Raw genomic sequence first — 24,331 nt, 5'->3', positions numbered from 1 at the left:
AATTTGATTTTGTTTGTTTGTTTGTTTTTTTTCCATTGTCTTATTTTTGGTTTTATTTTGAAAAACAAATGAACAAAATCAGAAAAAAACTATTCCACCTTGTGATGTCACGTGATAATACAGGAAGTGCTCCACTGTGTTTTAAACTCCACACACCTTCACTAGAATCATTTGGATGATTCAGCCCTGGAACTGTCAATCTCTACTGAACAAAAGGTAAAACTACAACTTCATGACATCACAAGGTGGAACAGGGTAGACGGATTAATAACGCAGCATTACTCAAACATGTGTGAATGAAACAAAACACAACTCCAGGTTTGTTTTTGAGGAGGTAACAAGATTATATCATGACTTAAAGCTCACAAGAGTCAGTTTTGTGTAATATAAGAACTTTAAAGCTGTGTGACGACAAAAGACATATTTTTTCATCACATTTTTATTTGATTTTATTGTCTTGTTAAAAACAGAAAATATCCCAGTAAGTATTTTCCTGGACTTAAACAGGATGGACTTGACTGTAATGTAGAATGTAAACTGTCATTTATCATTTTAAATAGTCCATTTCTTCTTTCCCCAAACCACATGTTTTTCTAGGACTGGCAGAGTAGACCTCAGGATTAAAGGGACCAATGATAGAATATCGATCTTGATTAAAATTGTATTACTTGCGCAGCCCTACATCCATTATTTGAAATGTTAAGTCTTGGTTTAATCCTGCCCTTAAGCTTGTTTAGAAAGTGGTTAAAGCTCCTATATTAAGCAAAATGGACTCTTGTGAGCTTTAAGCCATGTTAGAATCCTGTTTTCTCATCAAAAACATCATATTCTTCAATTTTCACATTTTTTATTAGTCTGTCTACATCTCCAAAGCTCAAAATACTCTGTTCCACCTTGTGATGTCATGAAGCAGCCATTTACATAGTTAGATGTTGACTTAAACTTTATTGATCCAAACAAGGGAAATTATTTTGACTGTAGCTTATCTGTTACATAAGGACGAGTATTAGTACAGTTGTAGGGAGTATTATCTGTTACATATGCTTAAGTTGTTGTGCAGTTGTAGGGAGTATTATCTGTTACATATGCTTGAGTTGTTGTGCAGTTGTAGGGAGTATTATCTGTTCCATAAGGGTGAGTCGTACAGTTGTAGGGAGTATTATCTGTTACATAAAGGTGAGTTGTTGAACAGTTGTAGGGAGTATTATCTGTTCTATAAGGGTGAGTTGTTGAACAGTTGTAGGGAGTATTATCTGTTACATAAAGGTGAGTTGTTGTGCAGTTGTAGGGAGTATTATCTGTTACATAACGGTGAGTTGTTTTACAGTTGTAGGGAGTATTATCTGTTCTATAAGGGTGAGTTGTTAAACAGTTGTAGGGAGTATTATCTGTTACATATGCTTGAGTTATACAGCTGTAGGGAGTATTATCTGTTACATAAGGATGAGTTGTTGTAGAGTTGTAGGGAGTATTATCTGTTACATATGCTTGAGTTATACAGCTGTAGGGAGTATTATCTGTTACATAAGGATGAGTTGCACAGTTGTAGGGAGTATTATCTGTTCCAACTGTACAACAACTCACCCTTATGTAACAGATAATACTCCCTACAACTGTACAACAACTCACCCACTGCACCAGACTATAAAGGGACAGATAATACTCCCTACAACTGCACAACAACTCATTCTTGTCTAACAGATAATACTCCCTACAACCGTACACTTGTAGGGAGTATTATCTGTTACATAAAGACTGTTATGTGCTGACTTTGTGGTTTAGTCCTGTTTCATTCAAGGTTTGTGATCTTTAGACCTGTTTTAAAGACTGTTTTAGCCTTGGTTTAGTCCACCATAGACCAGGTATTTTGAAATACTTTTTATTCAAACATTTAATCACAGCATTGACCTTTATCTAGTACTGTTTTAGTCCTAGTTTGACCTTACAGATGTGTCTTTGAAAACCCAATATTTTTCGAGGCTATGCGAAAAGTTTTAAAAATAACTGCGATGTGTATTTTGCTTAAACTGTGCTAAAATGCCTCTGGAGCACCAACCACTGATGCAAGACATTGAAATCCAGTAATCAGACTAAAATCGTAACCCGAGACCAGTGCCAGTTTTAGGGGGGGAATTCTGCCGTTTTATTGCCTTGTACGCAGGTGAAGGCAGTATAATCTGTAACAAGGGACACGGGAACGAGCGAATAACGAAAGCTCGGGATGACGTATTGCTTTAATTAAGAGCAGTTCGTAAACGCCCAGTCCGAGATCTGACCCTGACACGTGACCACACCCCTGGGTTTGAGGCTGGGGAGGCTCCTTCCAACACGTTTTCGTCATCTTTGTGCTGAACGTGATCCAAAGCATTCCGAGGGTGTAAGCAGAGAAGAGACCCTTGGATTTAAAGTCTTTTTTTTCTTGTAAAAGAGAAATAAATACGAGAAGTCTGACTAAAGGTTTGTTAGTACATGTTGATTCAAATATGTGATCCTGGCAGAAGTGGTACAGCAGCCAGAAATTGTACTCAAGTAAGAGTTACTTCAGAATAAAATGAGTCAAGTGAGAGTAGCATCTGTTTTATAATTTGGTATTTTCAAAGGAAAGACACAAAAACATATCTGAAGGAGTTGCAAGAAACACAAATGTTCAAATCATTTCATATCGTCACATAAAACTACTGTCACTTCTACAGTACTGCTACTGCAATAAAAGTATCACTCAAGTTACAGTAAAAGTATTCTGCTAGAAAAGTACTCTGAAAAGTACAATTTCTCAAAATAAATGTAATCGAGTACTACCCTCCTCTTGTTACGACACTTTTCTGGCTGATGGTATATGCCACTGTTTTGCCTGGATTGTTCCACAGTATGGCTTTAATTAGTATCTTTCTCTCTGGATACATGCAGATCACGCTATCAGGTTACACGTCAGATCTGTGGAAAGGTGACCCCGCTCAAATTAAGAATGCGTGTTCCCGTGGTACTTTTTAGCAAAAGAAACACCCGTAATTACGTATTATAGATGTGTTTAATGCAACCCCGGGGAACATTTAAAGCAATAACATCTCCATGGAAACAAGCAGGTGGTAGACAACTCAAAACATACATAATTTATCCTTAAGAAACATTCAATTTTCAGACATTCTTGGATCAAAAATACATGTAAAAGGAGCCGAGATGAGTGTCTTGCCCAATGACGATATGCACTGGCGAAAGGGGGAATTGAACTGTCAACGAACTAAGCTGTTAACATGCCACAATTTAGACACTGACGTCTAATTGTCACAGTAGCGGCATAAACATTATTTTTCAAGCTTCCTACTACTTCAGCATTTTTTTTTTCATTGTCGGAGTAGTGGCTTTGCACACACATTTATCATAAGATGCTTGGGCCTTGATCAGAGATTATTTCTGCCACATAGGATATGTCATTGCCATTTGAAAAAGAGCATAGGTCGGCCTTCGGGAAAATATCTCATCTAAAACGGAGGCTGCATGGACCCTTTGTGCTTCATTCACTTCGTCATGTAGGCGATCTGCAGAGAACACCATATCTGACGTGTCAGAATAGCGATACTAAAAAGTATCAGAAACCTAGCACGTTTAAATAGAGACATGTTGTAATACCGGCACGTCTCAATAGAGGCATGTCGTGATACCGGCACGTCTCAATAGAGGCATGTCGTGATACCGGCACGTCAAAATAGAGACATGTCATAATACTGGTACATCTAAAAAGAGACATGCCGTAATACCAGCATGTCTAAATAGAGGCATGTCGTAATATTAGCACATCTAAATAGAGGCATGTCGTAATATTGGCACGTCTAAATAGACACATGTCGTGATATCAGCACGTCTAAAAAGAGACATGTCGTGATACCGGCATGTCTAAAAAGAGACATGTCGTGATACCGGCATGTCTAAAAAGAGACATGTCGTGATACCGGCACGTCAAAATAGAGACATGTCATAATACTGGTACATCTAAAAAGAGACATGCCGTAATACCAGCACATCTAAATAGAGGCATGTCGTAATATTGGCATGTCTAAATAGACACATGTCGTGATACCGGCACATCTAAAAAGAGACATGTCGTGATACCGGCACGTCTAAAAAGAGACATGTCGTGATACCGGCACGTCTAAAAAGAGACATGTCGTGATACCGGCACGTCAAAATAGAGACATGTCATAATACTGGTACATCTAAAAAGAGACATGCCGTAATACCAGCACATCTAAATAGAGGCATGTCGTAATATTGGCACGTCTAAATAGACACATGTCGTGATACCGGCACATCTAAAAAGAGACATGTCGTGATACCGGCACGTCTAAAAAGAGACATGTCATGATACCGGCACATCTAAAAAGAGACATGTCATGATACCGGCACGTCTAAATTGAGGTATTTCGTAATGGAGCGATGTCGGAATAGGCAGCGGACCCCAACTGAGCTACTGCTGCCTCAACTACTTTTTGTTTCAGTGAAAACAGGCACATAAGGTGATTTGGAGTTCAATGTATTCATAAACTTTTTCCTTCTTTGCGTTGGAGTGAAGTTAATAAAAGTGGGATGCAAAGGAGGAGATGGATGAAGGGAGAGCACGGTTTCACAACAGGAAAGGAAACGGCGAGACTTAGCCCTATTTATAGAAGTGGAGATAGTTTGGTCTCCCATCCTTACTTTAGAGATAACTGACCTTATCTCATGTTAGCCTCTGTCACTTTGAGCAACTTTAGCCATTAGCGACAAGCAATTAGCCGAGGAGTTTGTGTTTCTGATGGCAAGGGTGTTTGTCTGCTAGCACCGCGGCTAGCTAAAAATGCAAACACACGCTTTAATGAGCACATAGGTCCTATTTTATCTTTGGCATCACAGGATATGCAAATGTTTTGTTGGCAAGAAGCAACATACTAATGCATAGCAAAGAATTATGTTTAGATACCAGTAAATGCTATATAGATTTAGTTCAGCATTACGTTTTCTAGATTAATTTTGTCAAACAGCAACAGTTCGCCTAAATATAATGTATGTGTTATTTAAAGGACCCATATTTAGGGTGACCAAACTCTTGCCCGGGACAGTCCCAGTTTTGAGCCTTGTGTCCTCTGTCCCAGCAGACGGCAAAAGAAAAATTCAATTTGTCAACTAGACAAACGTTTATTTAGGTTGAAAACGTTTCACAGCTCGTCCAAGCGGCTTCTTCAGTTAAAGAGGCTATTTTTGTTCGGAACGACAACCCTTCCTTGAACAGAAATGGAGGGCACAGACATCTGCTGTCTCCTATTTACAACTCCATCCTCAAATCTAAAACAAACAGAACAATAGTGACGGTCAGGTCAGGGCCACTGGTGTGAAAACCCTCATTTTGAGCCTGAATGATAATGCTAATATGTAGTGTTGTAGTACTCGAGACCGGCCTCCAAACCACTTTTTACAGTGTTGGTCTCAGTCTTGATGGGGCTTGGTCTCGGTCTTGTCTCGGTCTTGATGGAGCTTGGTCTCGGTCTTGTCTCGGTCTTGTCTCGGTCTTGTCTCGGTCTTGTCTCGGTCTTGATGGAGCTTGGACTCGGTCTTGTCTCGGTCTTGTCTCGGTCTTGATGGAGCTTGGTCTCGGTCTTGTCTCGGTCTTGTCTCGGTCTTGTCTCGGTCTTGTCTCGGTCTTGATGGAGCTTGGACTCGGTCTTGTCTCGGTCTTGATGGAGCTTGGACTCGGTCTTGTCTCGGTCTTGTCTCGGTCTTGATGGAGCTTGGTCTCGGTCTTGTCTCGGTCTTGTCTCGGTCTTGTCTCGGTCTTGTCTCGGTCTTGATGGAGCTTGGACTCGGTCTTGTCTCTCGGTCTTGATGGAGCTTGGACTCGGTCTTGTCTCGGTCTTGTCTCGGTCTTGATGGAGCTTGGTCTCGGTCTTGTCTCGGTCTTGTCTCGGTCTTGTCTCGGTCTTGATGGAGCTTGGACTCGGTCTTGTCTCGGTCTTGATGGAGCTTGGACTCGGTCTTGTCTCGGTCTTGTCTCGGTCTTGTCTCGGTCTTGATGGAGCTTGGTCTCGGTCTTGTCTCGGTCTTGGTCTTGTCTCGGTCTTGTCTCGGTCTTGATGGAGCTTGGACTCGGTCTTGTCTCGGTCTTGTCTCGGTCTTGTCTTGTCTCGGTCTTGTCTCGGTCTTGTCTCGGTCTTGATGGGGCTTGGTCTCGGTCTTGTCTCGGTCTTGTCTCGGTCTTGTCTCGGTCTTGTCTCGGTCTTGATGGAGCTTGGTCTCGGTCTTGTCTCGGTCTTGTCTCGGTCTTGTCTCGGTCTTGTCTCGGTCTTGTCTCGGTCTTGATGGAGCTTGGTCTCGGTCTTGTCTCGGTCTTGTCTCGGTCTTGTCTCGGTCTTGTCTCGGTCTTGTCTCGGTCTTGTCTCGGTCTTGTCTCGGTCTTGATGGAGCTTGGTCTCGGTCTTGTCTCGGTCTTGTCTCAGTCTTGATGGAGCTTGGTCTCGGTCTTGATGGAGCTTGGACTCGGTCTTGATGGGGCTTGGTCTCGGTCTTGTCTCGGTCTTGTCTCGGTCTTGATGAGCTTGGTCTCGGTCTTGATGGAGCTTGGACTCGGTCTTGATGGAGCTTGGTCTCGGTCTTGTCTCGGTCTTGTCTCGGTCTTGTCTCGGTCTTGATGGAGCTTGGTCTCGGTCTTGATGGGGCTTGGTCTCGGTCTTGTCTCGGTCTTGTCTCGGTCTTGATGGGGCTTGGTCTCAGTCTTATTTGGGTCTTGTTTGGAACAGTGTTTTCCATTTGAGAAATATGCAGGGTTTGGTTGTTTAACATGTGAGATGAGGAAAGTCCATTAGAACATAAAAAGCATATCATCATACGAGCCCTTTGAAAACACTGGCAGTTTGTGTCAACTTTGGAGTGGAACTTTTACATCTTGGCTTCTCTTTTCGGTCTAAAATTCCACACATTATTGACTTTGTATGGCTTGTCACAGGTGAAGCCGTGTTGACGTATGAAGAAAATGTAAGTTTGCCTGCACTGAATGGTGAAGTGTCAGAGATTGTGAGTGTAAAAATCACAACTCAAATCTAAGAGGCACTTTTGGTCTCCTTGTGCTCATTAGTGTGAAAAGTACATGGGCCTGATTAAAATTATAGTCCACTCGGCTCTCAGCCTGTCTCGCTCAGACTGGAGAGACGGCGGCAGACTCTGGGTCGAAGCCAATTCAGAAAACTCCAGAGATGAACTAAATTGCAAAAAATTATACCGTGTGGGCCTCTGGTAAAGTTTGAGGGTACGTTCTGCGAGTTATAGATTTTGAAAATATGTCTGAGCATGATTACGCTGAAGTGTGGACAAAATATTATAGAGAATAGGACAGGGATTGCCGGAGGTGTAAGGGTTTGGTGTATTGCTCGTGGATTTGGGCTGAATGTCTCTACCGTCTCTCTCCCCCATTTCACTCTGCCATTGTCCAGTCCAACAAAGCTTCAGCGTCAGCCAAAAAAAAAAAAAAAAACCTGAAAGAATCACTATGAAGCAGCTTTATTGAAGGTGCTGTGCCAGATTTTTACTGTCTTAACCCAGTTTTGTACGTCTCAACTTTTCTTTTTTGCATAACTTTGGTGTTATTGCAGCAAATATCACCAAAATTGGGCAGTTTGTGTATTTTGTGATGTATTTTTAATTTCTGTTCTTTTGAGATCACACCTGTGGTCCTTATGTACATTTTTGTCCTGTTGACTTCCATTCAAAATCACTTTTTTCTTTTACTGGCATAACTTTGTCAGTATATTTTTACTTTGTTGTTGAAAACCCTTCAAAATGTTTAGTTTTAGTGTCTTAAAAAAAAAAAGATATTTTTCTTTTTACTGTGTCTTCCATTGCAAGGTTATATCAACAGAAAGACGTTTGTACCTGTACTGCACAAAAAATATTGTGGTATACAGGTGTAATTATTTGAGTTTACGCAAAAACTAAAAGACTGGCATGCCAAAATGATCTACGACACCAGCACTTTCACTTCACACTTTCACTTCACTAATATACTGAATTATACTATTTATACTGCATTCTTCCTCAAGGTCGTGTATTTGAAGCAGTTACTTATTTTGGTACTCGGCCAATGCTGAAGCAACAGCGGCTTTCCAGTTGGTGTCCACGTTTTTCTCCGTGTCGGACACATGAAACATAATAAAATGGTTGAAGCGTGAACGTGATTTCATATCCGATATCCGAGTGGGAGACGGATGGATAAAAGAACACAGCATAATTAGGCTCAAATACATGGGATAAAATTAGATACAGGGCCTTTAAGCTTAAGTATCTCCATGGAGACAAGCCCAACCGCCCAAACAGATCTATGTAGAGGTGACAGAAACACTAATTATATAATGTAATACGTTATAAAGCCATATGGCAAATCATTTGGTTGCCTGGCCCCCGGAATACACACTTCTCAAAAGGTTCATCTCCCCGAGTTCAGATGGGCGTGATTGACAATTGTCTGAATCAAAACATTCTGCAAAAAAAAATATCACAAAGGACTGAAAAACATTGCAGATTTCTGACGAATCAATGAGCGAAGCAATAACCTTTATTCATCTGAGGTGACTGATGACTTTTCTTCATTTCACACGCCACTGATAAAAAACTAATGTGATCATGTTCTTCTCCTCCAAGTGAAACAGAGTATATATTCTGAAAAATACGGTACTTTTTAAATTTAACCAATCGCTGCTATTTGGTCGTGACGTATGTAATGCATCAAATCCTGCAAGAAGAAGGGCAATAACGTCTTTCCCCTTGATAAAATTCACCAAACATTCTCTTTGTTCCGGCTTTAAATCCTCGATCTCTGGAATCGTTGCCAACACAGAAAGTCTGTCTTCGTCTACATCCATCTCGACGCTTTGTTTACTGTTGTGCTGTTCCACAAAAAGGACCCAGACAGACGCTTGAGTCTGACGTCATGGCTTCACAGCTCTTCGCTGATTGGCCGATGGGCTACGACTTCCTGGGTTTTTGCAAACCGTCTAGTGTATTCCGATTCCTGACCTAGTCGCTGGAGAGAAATGAAATTGAGCGGATTGGCTCATAAAGTTCTTCCTCATCAAAAACAGACCTGGAGTTGTGTTTTGTTTCATTCACAAACGTTTAACACACAAAACCTGTGTATTTAGGGTGAGTTTTTCTAGTTCCACCTTGTGATGTCATGTGGGTCTGGTCAAGTGGTAACGGAGGGAAACAGGGGCAGATTTTTGACATTCAAATGTCTCTTATTCAGAAACTAGAGGGACTATTGAAATAAGTAAAGTATCAGAATGTAGGAAAGAGTTACACTCCAACAGGGTCAAGTTAAACCTGTGATATTCTTTCAAATTGTTGACAAAAAATTTAAAAACTCATGTCGGTAACGGAGGGAATGAAATATGCAGCACTTTTTGGGCAATAAATCCAAACAGTGATAACTCTTGGTTCTCACTTACATATCCTTAACAAACTGGTTTGAATATTTGCTTCATATAGTTTTCTACCATATGGTACAAGATTAGGTTGAAAAACCTCTTACTTTTTGAGTAATGAGATTTTTTATTAAGAAAGTTCATGGTAACGGAGGGAAAAGTAACGGAGGGAAAATTGTGCAAACAAGTAGAAGGTGCAGGATTTTACATCATTTGTCGCTTTTTTCTTCCAAATACTTTAATATTACTTCAAAATGAAAGGAAACTAGTTTCTATAAAATGTGTCAGTCCTTCCAAGCAAATTTTTATCATTTTAAATACATAAAAAAAAAAAAAATCATGTACCTTCATCAACAGTTCAAAGATGGAATAACACAAGATGAAAATATTTACATGATTTGCAGGTCTTTGAAATTTGGGAAATAATTTTTGTTCCATGTTTCATACATGGTCTGTTTAAAACTTATGTAACGTTAGAACCAAAAATGGTACAGAAAAAAGATAAAGTTTCATAAACTCGAGTACATATGTATCTGTTGAATACATTTTTATATCAGACTTGAACTTGAATTTTTTATTTTAAATTTAAAAAATTTAATTTAATTTTTAACTTGAATTTTTGGCCTTGCTGTATACTTCTGCTTGACCGGGCCCATGTGGTAATACAGGAAGTGCTCCATTAATGAACAGATTAATGAAACAAGTGTAAATGAAGCAAAATACAACTCCAGGTATGTATTTGATGAGGGGACAGTACTTTTGCAGTGACATCATGCTGGGGCTGTTCTGAACATTTCACTGACAAAAAATGATTTAAGATGATCAAACTCAATTTGACAACACTAATTATATAATGTAATATGTTATAAAGCCATATGGCAAATCACACTTCTCAATAGGTTCATCTCCCCGAGTTCAGATGTGCGGGATTGACAAGTGTTTGTATCAAAACATTCTGCAGAAAAAAAAAAATCACAAAGGACTGAAAAACATTGCAGATTTCTGACGAATCAATGAGCGAAGCAATAACCTTTATTCATCTGAGGTGAGAGAAATGTCATTTTATTTAAGTATATGGGCGACCAATGACTCTCCTTCATTTCACATGCCACTGATAAAAAACTAATGTGATCATGCTCTCCTCCTCCAAGTGCGACAGAGGGCGAGGTGACTCTGTGTAAAAAATAGCCCACAGAGAGATATCAGTCTGGATTTGTGGGGCATTCCAGGCAAAGCAACAGCTCAAAGCAATAACCATCAAGACGCGCGTGTTTTGTTTTTTATATTCGACCAAAATAATGAAATCGGGCGCACACGTTGACATGCCTGTACAGCGAGACAGCACATCCGCCTTTACGTTACGACTGTGGCGTCTCTACGGGCTCAAGAACATGTGTCTGAATATGTGTGAGATTTTATCCAGACGGGAGGCGGTTCAGGGACAGAAATCACATTTGGCTCAAGTGAGTGGCCCGCGCCGACACATATCACATTCTAATATCAGTCTCCATTTCACATCTCATTTATAGCGGCCATATTGCCCCACCTGACATTCACTTGACATTCATACGCAGAACATATTTCCAATTACGTGACACCTTTGATAAGACGCTGCAGTGCATTATGGGTAATGTCGGAATTCACCGCTCTCAGGTCAGAAATAACCACTTCCAGATGACGACATGTGTTTCCTATTTCTCCCTTCAATAGATGCACTTAAATATGGGGAGCTGCAGTCTGACATATGAATAATATTACCTCCACCAATCAGGATCTTTCTATACGCACCAGGAACTACTTGTCAAATGGCCCGAAGCCCAAACAAAAGAAATTCGTTTTTGAATGAAGCAATATGAGGTATGGGAGGTGGGCTTTTGCGAAATTCAATTTATTGACATCACTTCAGGAGATAGCGCTGGATTAGTGCGTATGGCGTCTTGCGTAGCCTAATCCAGATTAAATAAAAGCTACCTTTTTCTATTCTATTATTATCAGGATTTTGGCAAAACACTGGACAAAAGGAGATTACCACTTTGACTTCAATTTAAAGAAAACATTATGCATTCTTGTGGCTTTAATTCCCTTTTAAAGTATTGTTCCTTTGGGGATTAGTATTTCACTTTTTCTAATTCTAATAAAGGCCCATTTATACTATTTTCTGATCTATGTTATAATGTTGTAGTCTGATTCATCAGTCGGTTTCACTTTGTGGAAACTGTCTGACCTCGCAGCATTAGGATTCATTCACTTGATTGTAGGCGTGTACTTTTTTATTTAACCAGTCGCTACTATTTGTTTGTGACGTATGTAATGCGCCAAATCCTGTAGGAAGAAGAACATTAACGTCTTTCCCCTTGATAAAATTCAACAAACATTCTCTTTGCTCCAGTGTGGTATAGGATTTTGACCCTGAGGTGAGGTGATCCCGGGGTCAACATACCACATAGTATTTTGACACCGGGGTCAGAATCCTGTTATGGTATATTGACCTCCCTATGAAAATCTATATTTTATTAATAAAGAACTTGAATTCTATAGAAAAACTTTGAATATTAACACTAAAATTAAAACATATTGACATATTTAAAAGTGTTTTTTGAAAAACTCAGATGCATTTTTTAATGTTGATTATAACAGTTTGAATGTTAAAAATTACTTAGTTGTTTAAACACATATTTTACTGAAAATGAGATAAGTAGTTATAAAACAGTTAGGTCATCAAAGTGATGTGTAATGATTTGGAATCTTGTTCAAATAGACGGGCTGATCAGTTGAGTATGATCAAAGTGGCATGGTTAATAACACAACATGACAAGGTCGTTATCGTTACAAACTGTTGCCTAAATTGACATTATGATTAAGGATTATCTGAACAGAGCAAACTAAAAAACATAACAATGTAAAATACAATATAAAAAGTGACAAGATTGCTATGTATATTTGCAATTTTAACAATACATTACATTTACACAAAATATCAAGTCATTATCATCATCAAAACATTCCTTAAAATACCTTAGAAGAAAGTCAATATGTAGCAATATATAATAAAAGTAAATTACATGAGAAATAATGATCAGATAAGTAAAGAAAAAAGTAAGGGGAGTCAAAATCCTATGGGGGGGTCACTTTACTATAGCGATATGTTGACCCCGGGGTCAATATACTATTGGGGTCAAAATACTGTCTCACACAGTCTTTAAATCCTCGATCTCGAGAATCGTTGCCAACACAGAATGTTTGTCTTCGTCTACATCCATCTCAACCACTTTGTTTACTGTTGTGCTGTACCACAAAAGGGACACAGACAGACACTTGAGTTTGATGTCATGAGGCCAGTCAGCTCTTCACTGATTGGCCGGTACACGGTCTACGACTTCCGGGGTTCATGCAAACCGTCTAGTGTATTCCGATTCCTGACCTAGTCGCTGGAGAGAAATGAAATTGAGCGGATTGGCTCATAATGTTATGTTCTTTCCTCATCAAAAACAGACCTGGAGTTGTGTTTTGTTTCATTCACAAATGTTAAACACACAAAACCTGCATATTTAGAGTTCTTCTCTCAACACTCAGTTCCACCTTGTGATGTCATGTGGTAATACAGGAAGTGCTCCATTAATGAACAGATGAAGAAAAATAAGCGTAAATGAAACAAAATACAACTCCAGGTATGTATTTGATGAGGGGGCAGGACTTTTGCAGTGACATCATGCTGGGGTTGTTCTGAACATTCAACTTACAAAAAAATATTTGAGATGATCAAACCCAAGAAAACTCAAGAAAAATTAAGGCCACAAGCGGCATCAAGCGTCCTGACGGGTCACGCTGCGCACTCGTCCAACAGCCACTCCCACAGGATGTCTCTGTGTTATCGTGACTTTGGGTTGTACCCGTCACTACACACACAAAGTCAACACACGTTGGAAGCCCTGACGTGCTAACGCAGAAAAACATGGGCGCTTTCACACATCGCCATAGCAACGCCCTGCTGTTATTCCAACCAAGTCAGCACTTTCTGGTCAGATTGTGTTAAAATAAAGCTCCGATTAAAGTCTAACTTGAGTATCAGAGCTTCAGACAGAGCTGAAAAAGTCCATTTTGCTTAATACGTGTTTTTGAAAATGATTTACTGTGTCCAGAATTGCCCATTTTCCTGCTATTTTGAGAATGTGCATGTCTCCCAGGTTACTTGTGGACGACGTGGCAGAGAATGTGCTCCAAAATGAACTCTAATTAATCCTGTGTGATTTATTGTTGTTAATTAAGATCAGGTTTAAGGGTAATATTCAAATGCAGTGATAATGAGACGGAATTATGCACCAGATGCTCTTGTTGTTGTTTATGAGGTGATCCTGGTTTTATTTTCTCCATCTAAAACGTGTTAAAATATGCCTGTAAATGTCTGCGCTGAGGTTTAAAGATGCACTGTGTCACTTTTCTGATTGGATGACTGCCTCCTGCTTTTATCCCTGTGGAGTTTAGTATCAATACTCGTATCTATTTTCTATCCATGGGTTTTCAGAGTGATGAAAAATGAGCACTGTTGCCATAGCAGTAATGAACATTATCTTTTGAATCATTAAGTTCTCAAAATGGCGCCTATAAACAAAAAGATGAAGTTGAAATAGTAGTTTAAGAATCTTTTATTATCTGGTTAGTTTTTATTTCTTGTTAAAGGAGCAATAGGAAACTTTTTGCATGAAGGGTCTGCTATCTGCTTGTCTCTAAGGAGATGTTATTCTACTGACATGTTCCACAGTATGGCATTAAACATATCGATTTTACATTTTTTCATTAGCACATTTTTATACAATATAAAAATACAGTGAAGGACAGGTGTGTTTACTGTGAAGAGACTCAACTCTCCACAGATCTGACCTGCAACACCGTGTGCAAAATAGCGACATCTCCATGGCAACAAATTGGGGTTGTTCGAACCCCCCTCTAGCAGAGATGAGGACTTGTAAGTCATGACTTGGACTCTGGTCAGACTTGAGTCACTATTTTTAGGACTTCACACTTGACTTGATAAAATGGACTAAGACTTGGGACTCAACTTGGACTTGAAGGTCATTGACTTGGGACTTGACTCAGACTTGAGGCCTGTGACTTATGTGACTTACTTATATTTGGTACTTTGGTTTAAAGACTTGAAATGACTTGAAGCTCAGAGCAGGTGACTTGAACTTGACTTGGACTTGCCTGTATTTGACTTGGGACTTGACTCAGACTTGAGGCCTGTGACTTGAGAAGACTTGAGAAGCTCTTTTAAATCTGAATTTGTTGTATTCTGACTGTAATGACTCACTCTAAGATCTTGTCAAGACATTTAAAAAGGAAAGATTTGCATTTCTACAGCTACTTATATTCTCTATAAATACTTATAAACTCATAGTATGAGAACAATTTATTTTAAAATTCATAAAAATTGCAAAACTCTAAACTTGGTACTTTGATTTAAAGACAGTGAGACAGTCAGTGTTTTTACTGTGAAGGGACTCAATTCTTCCCAGATCTGACCTGTAACAGCATCTTTCATTTGTTCACACACTTAAGTCACACCGCAAAACACCGTGTGCAAAACAGCGACATCTCCATGGCAACAAATGGGGTTGAAGGTTGTCTGTTTGAATCCCGCTCCAGCAGAGGTGAGGATTTGCAAATCGTGACTTGGACTCAAGTCAGACTTGAGTCACTAGTTTTAGGACTTGAGACTTGACTTGATAAAATGGACTAAGACTTGGGACTCGACTTGGACTTGAAGGTCAATGACTTGGGACTTGACTCAGACTTGATACCTATGACTTGAGAAGCATTTTTAAGATAAATTGTACTTATAAAGTCATAGTATGTTTATATATGAATATTTATAGAGAACAGAAGTTGTACAAATGCAAATTTTTCCTTTTTAAATGTTTTGACAAGATCATAGAGTGAATCATTACAGTCAGAATAGAACAAATTCAGATTTAAAATTCATATAAATTGCAAAAATGTAAGCTGTAGTTGGTACTTTGGTTTAAAGACTTGAAATGACTTGAAGCTCAAAGCAGACGACTTGGACTTGACTTGGACTTATGGGCCAGTGACTCGAGACTCGACTTGCACTTGCCTGTATTTGACTTGGGACTTGACTCGGACTTGAGGTGAAAGACTTGAGACCTGCAAAATGACGACTTGGTCCCACCTCTGCGCTCTAAACAGAAAAACATCTTTGGTTGAGCGACCAAATCCACTGACCCACAAGTTGGCGGTGCTTTTCCAGCTCCCACAGATGAATGCAGTTATTGTGTCCTTGAGCAAGACACTTAACCCAACTCGCCGGCGGTGTCTGCGTACACTGGTGCAGGAGTAGCGTGAACGGGTAACGTAAAGCGCTTTGAGTGACTTAAAGATGGAAAAACGCTGCATAAAAATGTGACCATCTACAGTACCATTTACCGAAGAGGTAGCAGAGCCTCTTGCAGAAAAGTTCCACAGTACCCCTTTAACCCTACACAGTCACCAACACTTCCATATTATTAAAAAGACAATTCCCATGATTACAAGTCCTTATGATACCCACAGAAATGCAACACAGCTCGATGGTCATGTAAACGAAATCAGCTCTAAGAGAAAAGTTCCACCGTATCCTTTTAACAAACACTTCCAGAGCCCTTGTTTACCCTCATTTCGTCAGCCATCTTCCTCCTGTCTTCCCTCCGTCTCTCACGGTCCCTCACCTCTGCACCCTTGGGTCAGGTTTAGACTTTGACTCAGAAAAACTTTATTGATCCACAAGGGGAATGACTTGGACACAGTCGCTCACACATCACAAAATAATATAAGGACACACAAGGAGTAAAAAAATATAAATGGTAATAATTAGCCCCTTAACGCCGACTGTCACAAATATACGACAAACCGTTTGGATCAAGATACAAGCGTTCCCCCGGTGTCGGTTAGTGCCTATGCAGTACCTTCCTAGAAACCTTTGGCAAGCGCTTGTTTACTTTGTCTAGTTGTCCCAAATTTGCAACATATCCAAGTTTCTTTTTTTGCGATTGTCAAATGAATAATCTCAACTTCATTTACCATCTGCTTGAAGGCAAAAACACAAAAACACACACTAAACATTTTTTTTTAATATATACATCTATATAAATTTAAGCGTTAAGGAGATGGGACAAGACTTCGTGCCACAAGATCTCGCAAGACGAAATTGCCAGAACAAGAAAAATGATCTTGTGAGTTATTTCCACCTGAATTTACCTATGGTTTCAACAAAAAAAAAAATAAAATAAAAGAGTTAAGAGCTGATGAGTTATACAATTTGAGAAACTGTAATTTTGTGTAACTTTTCTGTTGGATGGGGATGTTATTACTTTGTCTGGAATGTTTCACAGTGTGGTATTAAACCTTTCTATCATCATGGAGACCAAACCAGACCAAGGTTACAGGTCAGATCTGTGGGGAGGCGACCCCGCTCGCATCAGAATAACTGTTTTTCCAGGTATTTTTGAGCTCTAAAGTCAACTGTAATTGAACAAATGTAAGGTAGAGCTGTTTAAAGTCATACTGTGGAACATTCCAGGCAGAGCAATGACATATCCATAGCAACAGGTGATGGGCAATTCGTTCGTATCATTCGTTTTTTCAAAATAAAACCAAAAAATAATAAAATAAAAAAAAACTATTTTCTTCTATATAGTTTTCCAAAACCAAAATTAAAAAATGGATAACGAGGACCAAACCATGATTAAACCAGGACTAAACTAGAACTGAACCAGAACTAAACCAGGTCTAAACCAGGACTAAACCGGTCTCAGTCCTAGCCTCAGTCCCGGTCTGGTCCCAGTCTCAGTCCCGGTCTCAGTCCTGGTCCTGGTCCTGGTTTGGTCTCGGTCTCAGTCCTGATCATCGGACAGTCTACGCAGGCCCATCTCCGGGCTTATCCCAACACTCAGTCCTGGTTCAATCCTGGTTTGGATCTGGTTTAGTCCTGTTTTAGTCCTATTTTAGTCCTGGTTTAGACCTGGTTTAGACCTGGTTTAGTCCTGTTTTAGTCCTGTTTTAGTCCTGGTTCAGTTTTGGTTCAGTCCGTATGCGGTGCAAAAGTCCGGCAACGCAGTCTAAGTCACAGAAACATTTTTTATCAGTTTTTTCCATTATTTATTTAAACACAAAATCGAAAACTGACAAAATGAATCATTATCCGTTTTTTCATTTTGGTTTTGGAGACAAATAATGATGAAAATAGTTGTTTTTTAATTTTCTTATTTTTGGTTTTATTTTGAAAAACAGATGAACGAATGACACACGGATTACTGTCCACTAACCAAAAAATTCCATAGCGCATCGTTAAGTATTACATCAAATAAATACAAATAACAAATCCAAAATGGTGAAATGGATTTGAACTACTTTATTAATATTATTTATTCCAAATTAAGTCAAAATCTCATCTTGTCTTGATCTCATTCTCACGGTGTGTCTCGTCTCGTGAGAACTACGTCCCGTCCCAAGCTCAGTAATCATAAATTCTAAAAAAAAATAAGTAGTAAAAAAGATCGCAGAAGACAGGTGTCAAATAATAAGGTCACAAAGTAGGTCACGATCTACGCTTCGTTCCTTCCTTCTCCCATCCCGAGCACCGCACTCTCCCCACCCCACACCCACCCCGTCATGCGAGGGGCTAAATGTTTCATGGGGGTCCCAGGAGGCGGAGCTTTAAGAGGGCTGGAGTTGAATGATACGAGGCTGAGTCCTTGGTTGTCTCCGCGGCGCTCGGCTCCGCTCTGTCCGCCGCTGATAAATGGCTTTAATGTGATCTCCGCTCCCACTTCCCCCTTAGCCCACCAGAAAAAGTTCCACAGTGTACCTTTTACGCAACATTCTTAGACAGGACGGCAGAAGCGCGGTTGGCACAGCGTTTTTCAGCCGATCCGAACGTTGGCGGTGCGATTCCGGCTCACACAGATGAATGTTACTGCTGTGTGCCTGGGCAAGAGACTTAACTTAGACTTAGACAAACTTTATAGATCCACAAGGGAAATTATTTGGACACAGTAGCTCACACCACAATATATTATAACAACAAACAAACAAAAAAACAAAACACTGGTGTATGAATGTGTGTGTGTGCGTAAAGAGCTTTGAGTGTCTTGAAGGTGGAAAAGCGATGTATAAAAATGTGAACTTTTATCATTTTAAATAACATTCTAAGATATTTTCAGATATTCTTGGATTAGCAATACATGTAAAAATAGATAAATAGTGCAAAATAGATTTTTTTTTTTGAGCTGATATGGATATTTGGTCTACTGCTGTAGCCAGTAATCGATATTTGCCGATACCGGTATTTAGCTTTAAAATTCCATACCAAGGCTGACAATGTTGAAGTAATGATCATAACTTTATTTTTCACTTTTGTTAAAACTATCAAAATAAAATGTCTTTATTTTTGTTGTCTGCTTATAGTTTTGCCTAAATAATGAGTGAAAATGTAACTGTTATAGCTAATGTGCTTTTTCACAATGGCAGGAAGTGCTGCGATGCAGGGTAAAAAAATGCTTTTTTATGGTAAAATATCTGTGGAAATGTCTCGTGTGTTCTCCATCAGCTTCATAAATCTGCCCCATCACTAAATCTTCATCCAAGAAGGTCGACAAAGGACATATTCTGTCCATGAAGAACTATCAAGGTAAGAAAGACGAAAACATGAAGGCCAACACCAATGACACATTAGTGAATTTCTCCTGAGCAAAACGAACATTATGATCATGAATAAAACATAAGTAACTTGTGAACTCAGACTGATTCTAGAATTTATTTTTTATTTTTTAAATGTATTTCATCATGTAGATATCAGCATAGACGGAGTGATCTGTGTTGTTTAAATTCTAGACGTGTAACCTGTGAACATCTGTAACATTCAAACTACACAAATCTCTCTATCTGTGCCTATATCTACATCATGAAATCGATTTTTAATTTTAATTCTAGAATCAGTCTGAGTTCACAAGTAAAACTTATGTTTTATTCATGACCATAACGTTAGTTTTTCTCAGTAGTTCACTAATGCGTTGTAGTTGTACACCTTTATGTTTTCGTTTTTCTTACCTTGACAGTTTGAATATTTATGCTTTGTGGATCTTGTTGGATAAAGATTTGGTGATGGGGCAGATTTATGAAGCTGGTGCAAAATGCACAAGACATTTCCACAGATAATTTGCCAGAGAAAAGCTGTGTGCTGGGTGAAAAAGGTCTATTGCCTGTTTTAATTAACGGGCCTATATTACGCAATATTGTGTGCTTTAAGCCATGTTAGAAAGTTGTTACTTCATTAAAAAAAACAGACCTGGAGTTGTGTTTCATTCACACATGCCTGAGTAACCCTTTTATTATTAGTAGTGTTAATCTCCAAACCTCAAAATGCTCTGTTCCACCTTGTGATGTCAACAGTCTTTTACCTTCAGTTGAGTTTCAGAGCTGAAATCATCCAGATGATTCTAGTGAAGGTGTTCGTAGTTTGAAAACACAGTGGAGCACTTCATGTATCACCACATGACATCACAAGGTGGAACAGAGTGTTTTCAGTTTGAGAGAAGAGTCTAAATATACAGGATTTGTGTGTTAAACATGTGTGAATGGAACAAAACACAAGTCCAGGTCTGTTTGTGATGAGTAAACATTAGAATATCGATCAGAAAATAACATCATATGGACCCGTAATGTTGTCGAACGTATTTGACCTATTTACTAAAACATGAAAACAATCGCCATTTCTGCACTAATGTGATCTCCTCTCCCCTTCTCCCTCCTCTGTTCCCTTCCAGATGATGATGGCGCGACTGGAGCTGTGGACCTTGTTGGCTCTCTGGATCACGTTGGGAGATTTCGGAGCGGCTTTGGGGAAAGACGAGGCCATAGTGAAGAAGGAGTCCCACCCGATCCTGTTCCGGCAAAAGAGAGAGTGGCAGTGGAACTCTCTGTACGTGGAGGAGGAGAAGCCAGCCCCCATCCCGTATAAGATCGGACAAGTGAGTACGACGTGTTTGTGCGACAGTTTGAAATGTCTTTTTTGAAGTCAACTAAGGTTTGAACCGTCACCTGAGTCATAAAAATAATAATTGCTCGATGTGGGGATATATTACAGGAAAACTGAGACTCTAACAATAAAAATGTACACTATATTACGCTATTTTCTGATCTATGTTAGAATGTTCCACTCTGTTCCACCTTGTGATGTCATGTGGTAATACAGGAAGTGCTGCACATTGTTTTTAAACTCAATATGCTTCACTGGAATTAAGGGCTGAACGATTTTAAGAAAAAAATTGAATTGAATTGGGATTTTTCTGGCAGATATTGCAATTTCAATTTCATCCGCAATTCTTTTCAAAGTTTTAGTGCACATGAACATTTGCAAACATCACAGAAACTTATATCATACCAAAGTCCTGCACCAGGTCAGGTACCTGCGAGTGCTCAGCGTGATTACTACTGTCAAAAATCCCACATCACAGGCATTATTCAATGAGCAGAAACACTGATTGAGATGACGGACTTTTGCGCCGCATACGGACTGAACCTGGAATGAACCAGGACTAAACCAGGACTAAACCCGGGCTGAACCAGGACTAAAACAGGACTAAAACAGGACTAAAACAGGACTAAACCAGGAGTAAAACAGGACTAAAACAGGACTGAAACCAGGTCTAAACCAGAAACCAGGACTGACTAAAACAGGACTGAACCAGGACAAAACCAGGACTGAACCAGGACTAAAACAGGACTGAACCAGGAGGACTAAACCGGGACAAAACCAGAACTAAACCAGAAATGAAACCAGGACTGAACCAGAAGGACTGAACCAGGACTGAATCAGGACTGAACTAGGACTAAATAGGACTAAAACAGGACTAAACCAGAACTAAACCAGGACTGAACCAGGTCTAAACCAGGACTACACCGGGACTAAAAACAGGACTAAACCAGGACTAAAAACAGGACTAAACCGGAACTAAACCAGGACTGAACCAGGTCGAAACCAGGACTAAACCAGGACTAAAAACAGGACTAAAACAGGACTTTGAAACAGCATAGCTAGAACTACTTACTACTTTCACACTTGCGACACTTCCTCGGCTCAAAATCTCCTGCTGCAGCTTCAGACCCGGTGCTCCACTTCCTTGTTTTTACCTCTCACATGGCGTTGTGACGTTGTGACGTTGTGACGTTGTGACGTTGTGATGTGACGCTGTTACGTTACGGCAGGCTTCGATTGCAGACACAGACACAAAGCGTTTCCGATACGGTGGTACAGTGTAAATGTAACCTCGATTGTGTGAATAAATCAAAACACAACTCCAGGTCTGTTTTCGATAAAGTAACAACTTTCTAACGTGGCTTAAAGCTCATAAGAATCCATTTTTTTGATGGTTTGTCATGTAAACAGTATCTAAATAGTTGAAGATTCTCCGGTCTCCCACTGAAACATGTTGAGTTTAAACGTTATCAGTGTCACTTCCATTCACTTTGATGGTTCACACCCCGGGGTTTAGCTTGTGCAAATCAGCTCTTTGAAGAATATCTCAACAATTTAGCCCCAAAACTGCCTCCCACGCATACTGTATATATAAATGGACATCGCTAACCCTCTAGCTGCCTTGTTCCAAATAGGAAGTGAGCATGGGGGCGCTTCCGGCTCCATCGACTCCGGCTCCGTTTGACTTTACATTGAAAAATTGTCACCCCTCCCTTTGTAACTGCTTGGTCTTTGCTCTACGTGATCCTGGTGTTATGGGTTTTTTTTGCTACTTTATCCACATTTTACAACTGTTTTTTCTGTTTCTTGTTGCAGCTGAAATCCACCGTGAAGCTAGAAGTGAAAAAGTTCAAGATAGAAGGAGAAGGCGCGAACACGATCTTCACGGTGGACAACAACGGAGACCTGTTTGTGACCAGGTCTTTGGACAGGGAGGAGAAGAGCGTGTACCGGCTCAGTGCCACCATGTACGACGGGAATAACAAGCTGGTGGAAGGTTCTGGGAGCTTCGATGTGGTCGTGAATGACATCAACGACAACATCCCGGTCTTCCCCAAAGGTCTCAACGTGTCCGTGGCGGAGAGGGCGACCATCGGTAAGAGTCAAAATAAGACCCTCACTGCAAAAAAAGTCACATCTGAAGTTCCAGTTAAGCATATTAAGAAGATGTAACTTGATTTGAGTAGATTTGACTTGACAAGTAAAATGGATTCAAAGTGCATTGTGTAACTTTTCTGCTGGAGGATCCGTCAAATGCTTTTCTCCATGGAGATGTTATTGCTTTGTCTGGAATGTTTCAGTTTGGTATTAAACCTTTCTATCTTCATGAAGACCAAACCAGACCAAGTTACAGGTCAGATCTGTGGAAGGGTGATCCTTCTTACAATCAGAATGTCCATTTTTCTATATTTTTTTTTTTTTTGAGCTATAAAACCACCTGTAATTGAATAAATGTAAAGTAGAGCTGTTTAATGCCATATTGTGGAGTATTCTAAACAGAGCAATAACATATCCTCAGAAACAAGAAGTTGAAGGACCCTCAACCAAAAAGTTACACAGTGCACCTTTAATTTAATTATTATTTTTTTCTTAATGCAAACAACATATGATTTAGGAAAGGCAAGTATTTTGCTTTATAGAATAAGAAATATATTAAAATCACAATCCATCCATCCATTTTCTTCCACTTTTTCGGGGCTGGGTCGCGTAGCAGGAATTTAAGGAAGTTCTTTCACCCTGGACACTTCTTCCAGTTCCAGGGAGACCCCAAGGTGTTCCCAGGCCAGCCCAGAGACATAGTCTCTCCAGTGTGTCCTGGGTCACGTTCTGTGTTCCTTCTCCAATCAATGGTCATGAGCTTTGATAAAGCCTGAAATGAGTTTCCTCCGCAGGGTGGCTGGGCGCTCCCTTAGAGATAAGGTGAGGAGCTCGGAGTAGAGCCATTGCTCCTCTATGTCGACGGAAGCAGCTGAGGTGGCTCGGGTATCTGTTCTGGATGCCTCCTGGGCACCTCCCTCAGGAGGTGTTCCGGGCATGTCCCAACAGGAGGAGGCCCTGGGAAAGACCCAGAAAATCACAACACAAACAAATCAAAACATAAATAATCATTATAAAATTAAAAAAGAGAGGAGAGAGAGACATTAAATGAGAGAGACAAGAGCAGAATGAAAACCTTTCAGTCATATGCACAGCCAAACAGAACTGTTTTGAGCCTGGAACAAAGTCAAAGTAGAGTCTGTCTCACATGTTCAGGAAGATTGTTCCAGGTTTTAGCTGCAGAAAACTGAAATGCTGACTCCCCATGTTTAGTCTTGACAAAGACTAGAACCAGACCACAGAGCCTGAAAATCGTCCATCCTAATTTGAGACAATCCAAACACAGCTGATAATTTGCATCATGTGTCTTTTAAATGCAGAAGACTCAGATCTCCTCTCCAAAAGTCTCCTAACATTCATTCATCAACATCATCATGTATAACTTCTTTTACCTTAGATAAATAAGAGCTTTATTGTTGATTCTGTAAACATCTGCACTGTTTCTCAGTCCGTTGTGTAGTTTTTTTCCCCTTTTTACATGTAAGGAGCCATGTTTTTTTTTTGTTTTTTTTTCATGCAAACGGAACATGCATCTTTTCTGTTTTTCTGTCATTACAACGCACCACATTAACCGAGTACTTAAAGGTATATTCCACAAAATAGTTGCTTGGATTAATGATAGTTCTTACAGGTTCATTAAAACTTGTAAACTAGGCTAAGTGTATTTTCAACTTTTTGTCTTTTGAAAATGTTTGGTTTAATGACAATACCGTAAATCTGGGGCTTGGTCATTTGCATTTGCAGCTGTAAGTGGTAGAATCCTTTA

General features: G+C 39.8%; 1 protein-coding gene across 1 annotated transcript in view; it reads left to right on the top strand.

The window, feature by feature from the left end:
* cdh5 (cadherin 5) overlaps nucleotides 1-24,331 on the top strand; it is a 222,190-nt gene that overhangs the window by 48,419 nt on the left and 149,440 nt on the right. The window contains exons 2-3 of the mRNA XM_020929300.2: nucleotides 20,258-20,461; nucleotides 22,285-22,564. Of these exons, the coding sequence (XP_020784959.2) occupies nucleotides 20,258-20,461; nucleotides 22,285-22,564 (484 nt within the window). The remainder of the gene's footprint in view (nucleotides 1-20,257; nucleotides 20,462-22,284; nucleotides 22,565-24,331) is intronic.

The sequence above is a fragment of the Boleophthalmus pectinirostris genome, unplaced genomic scaffold (assembly GCF_026225935.1).
Source record: "Boleophthalmus pectinirostris isolate CB_2022bp ecotype Guang Dong unplaced genomic scaffold, ASM2622593v1 HiC_scaffold_5, whole genome shotgun sequence".
Taxonomy (NCBI): domain Eukaryota; kingdom Metazoa; phylum Chordata; class Actinopteri; order Gobiiformes; family Gobiidae; genus Boleophthalmus; species Boleophthalmus pectinirostris.
The sequence above is the reverse complement of the archived record's forward strand: the minus strand, read 5'-3'. Positions and strand labels throughout refer to the sequence as shown.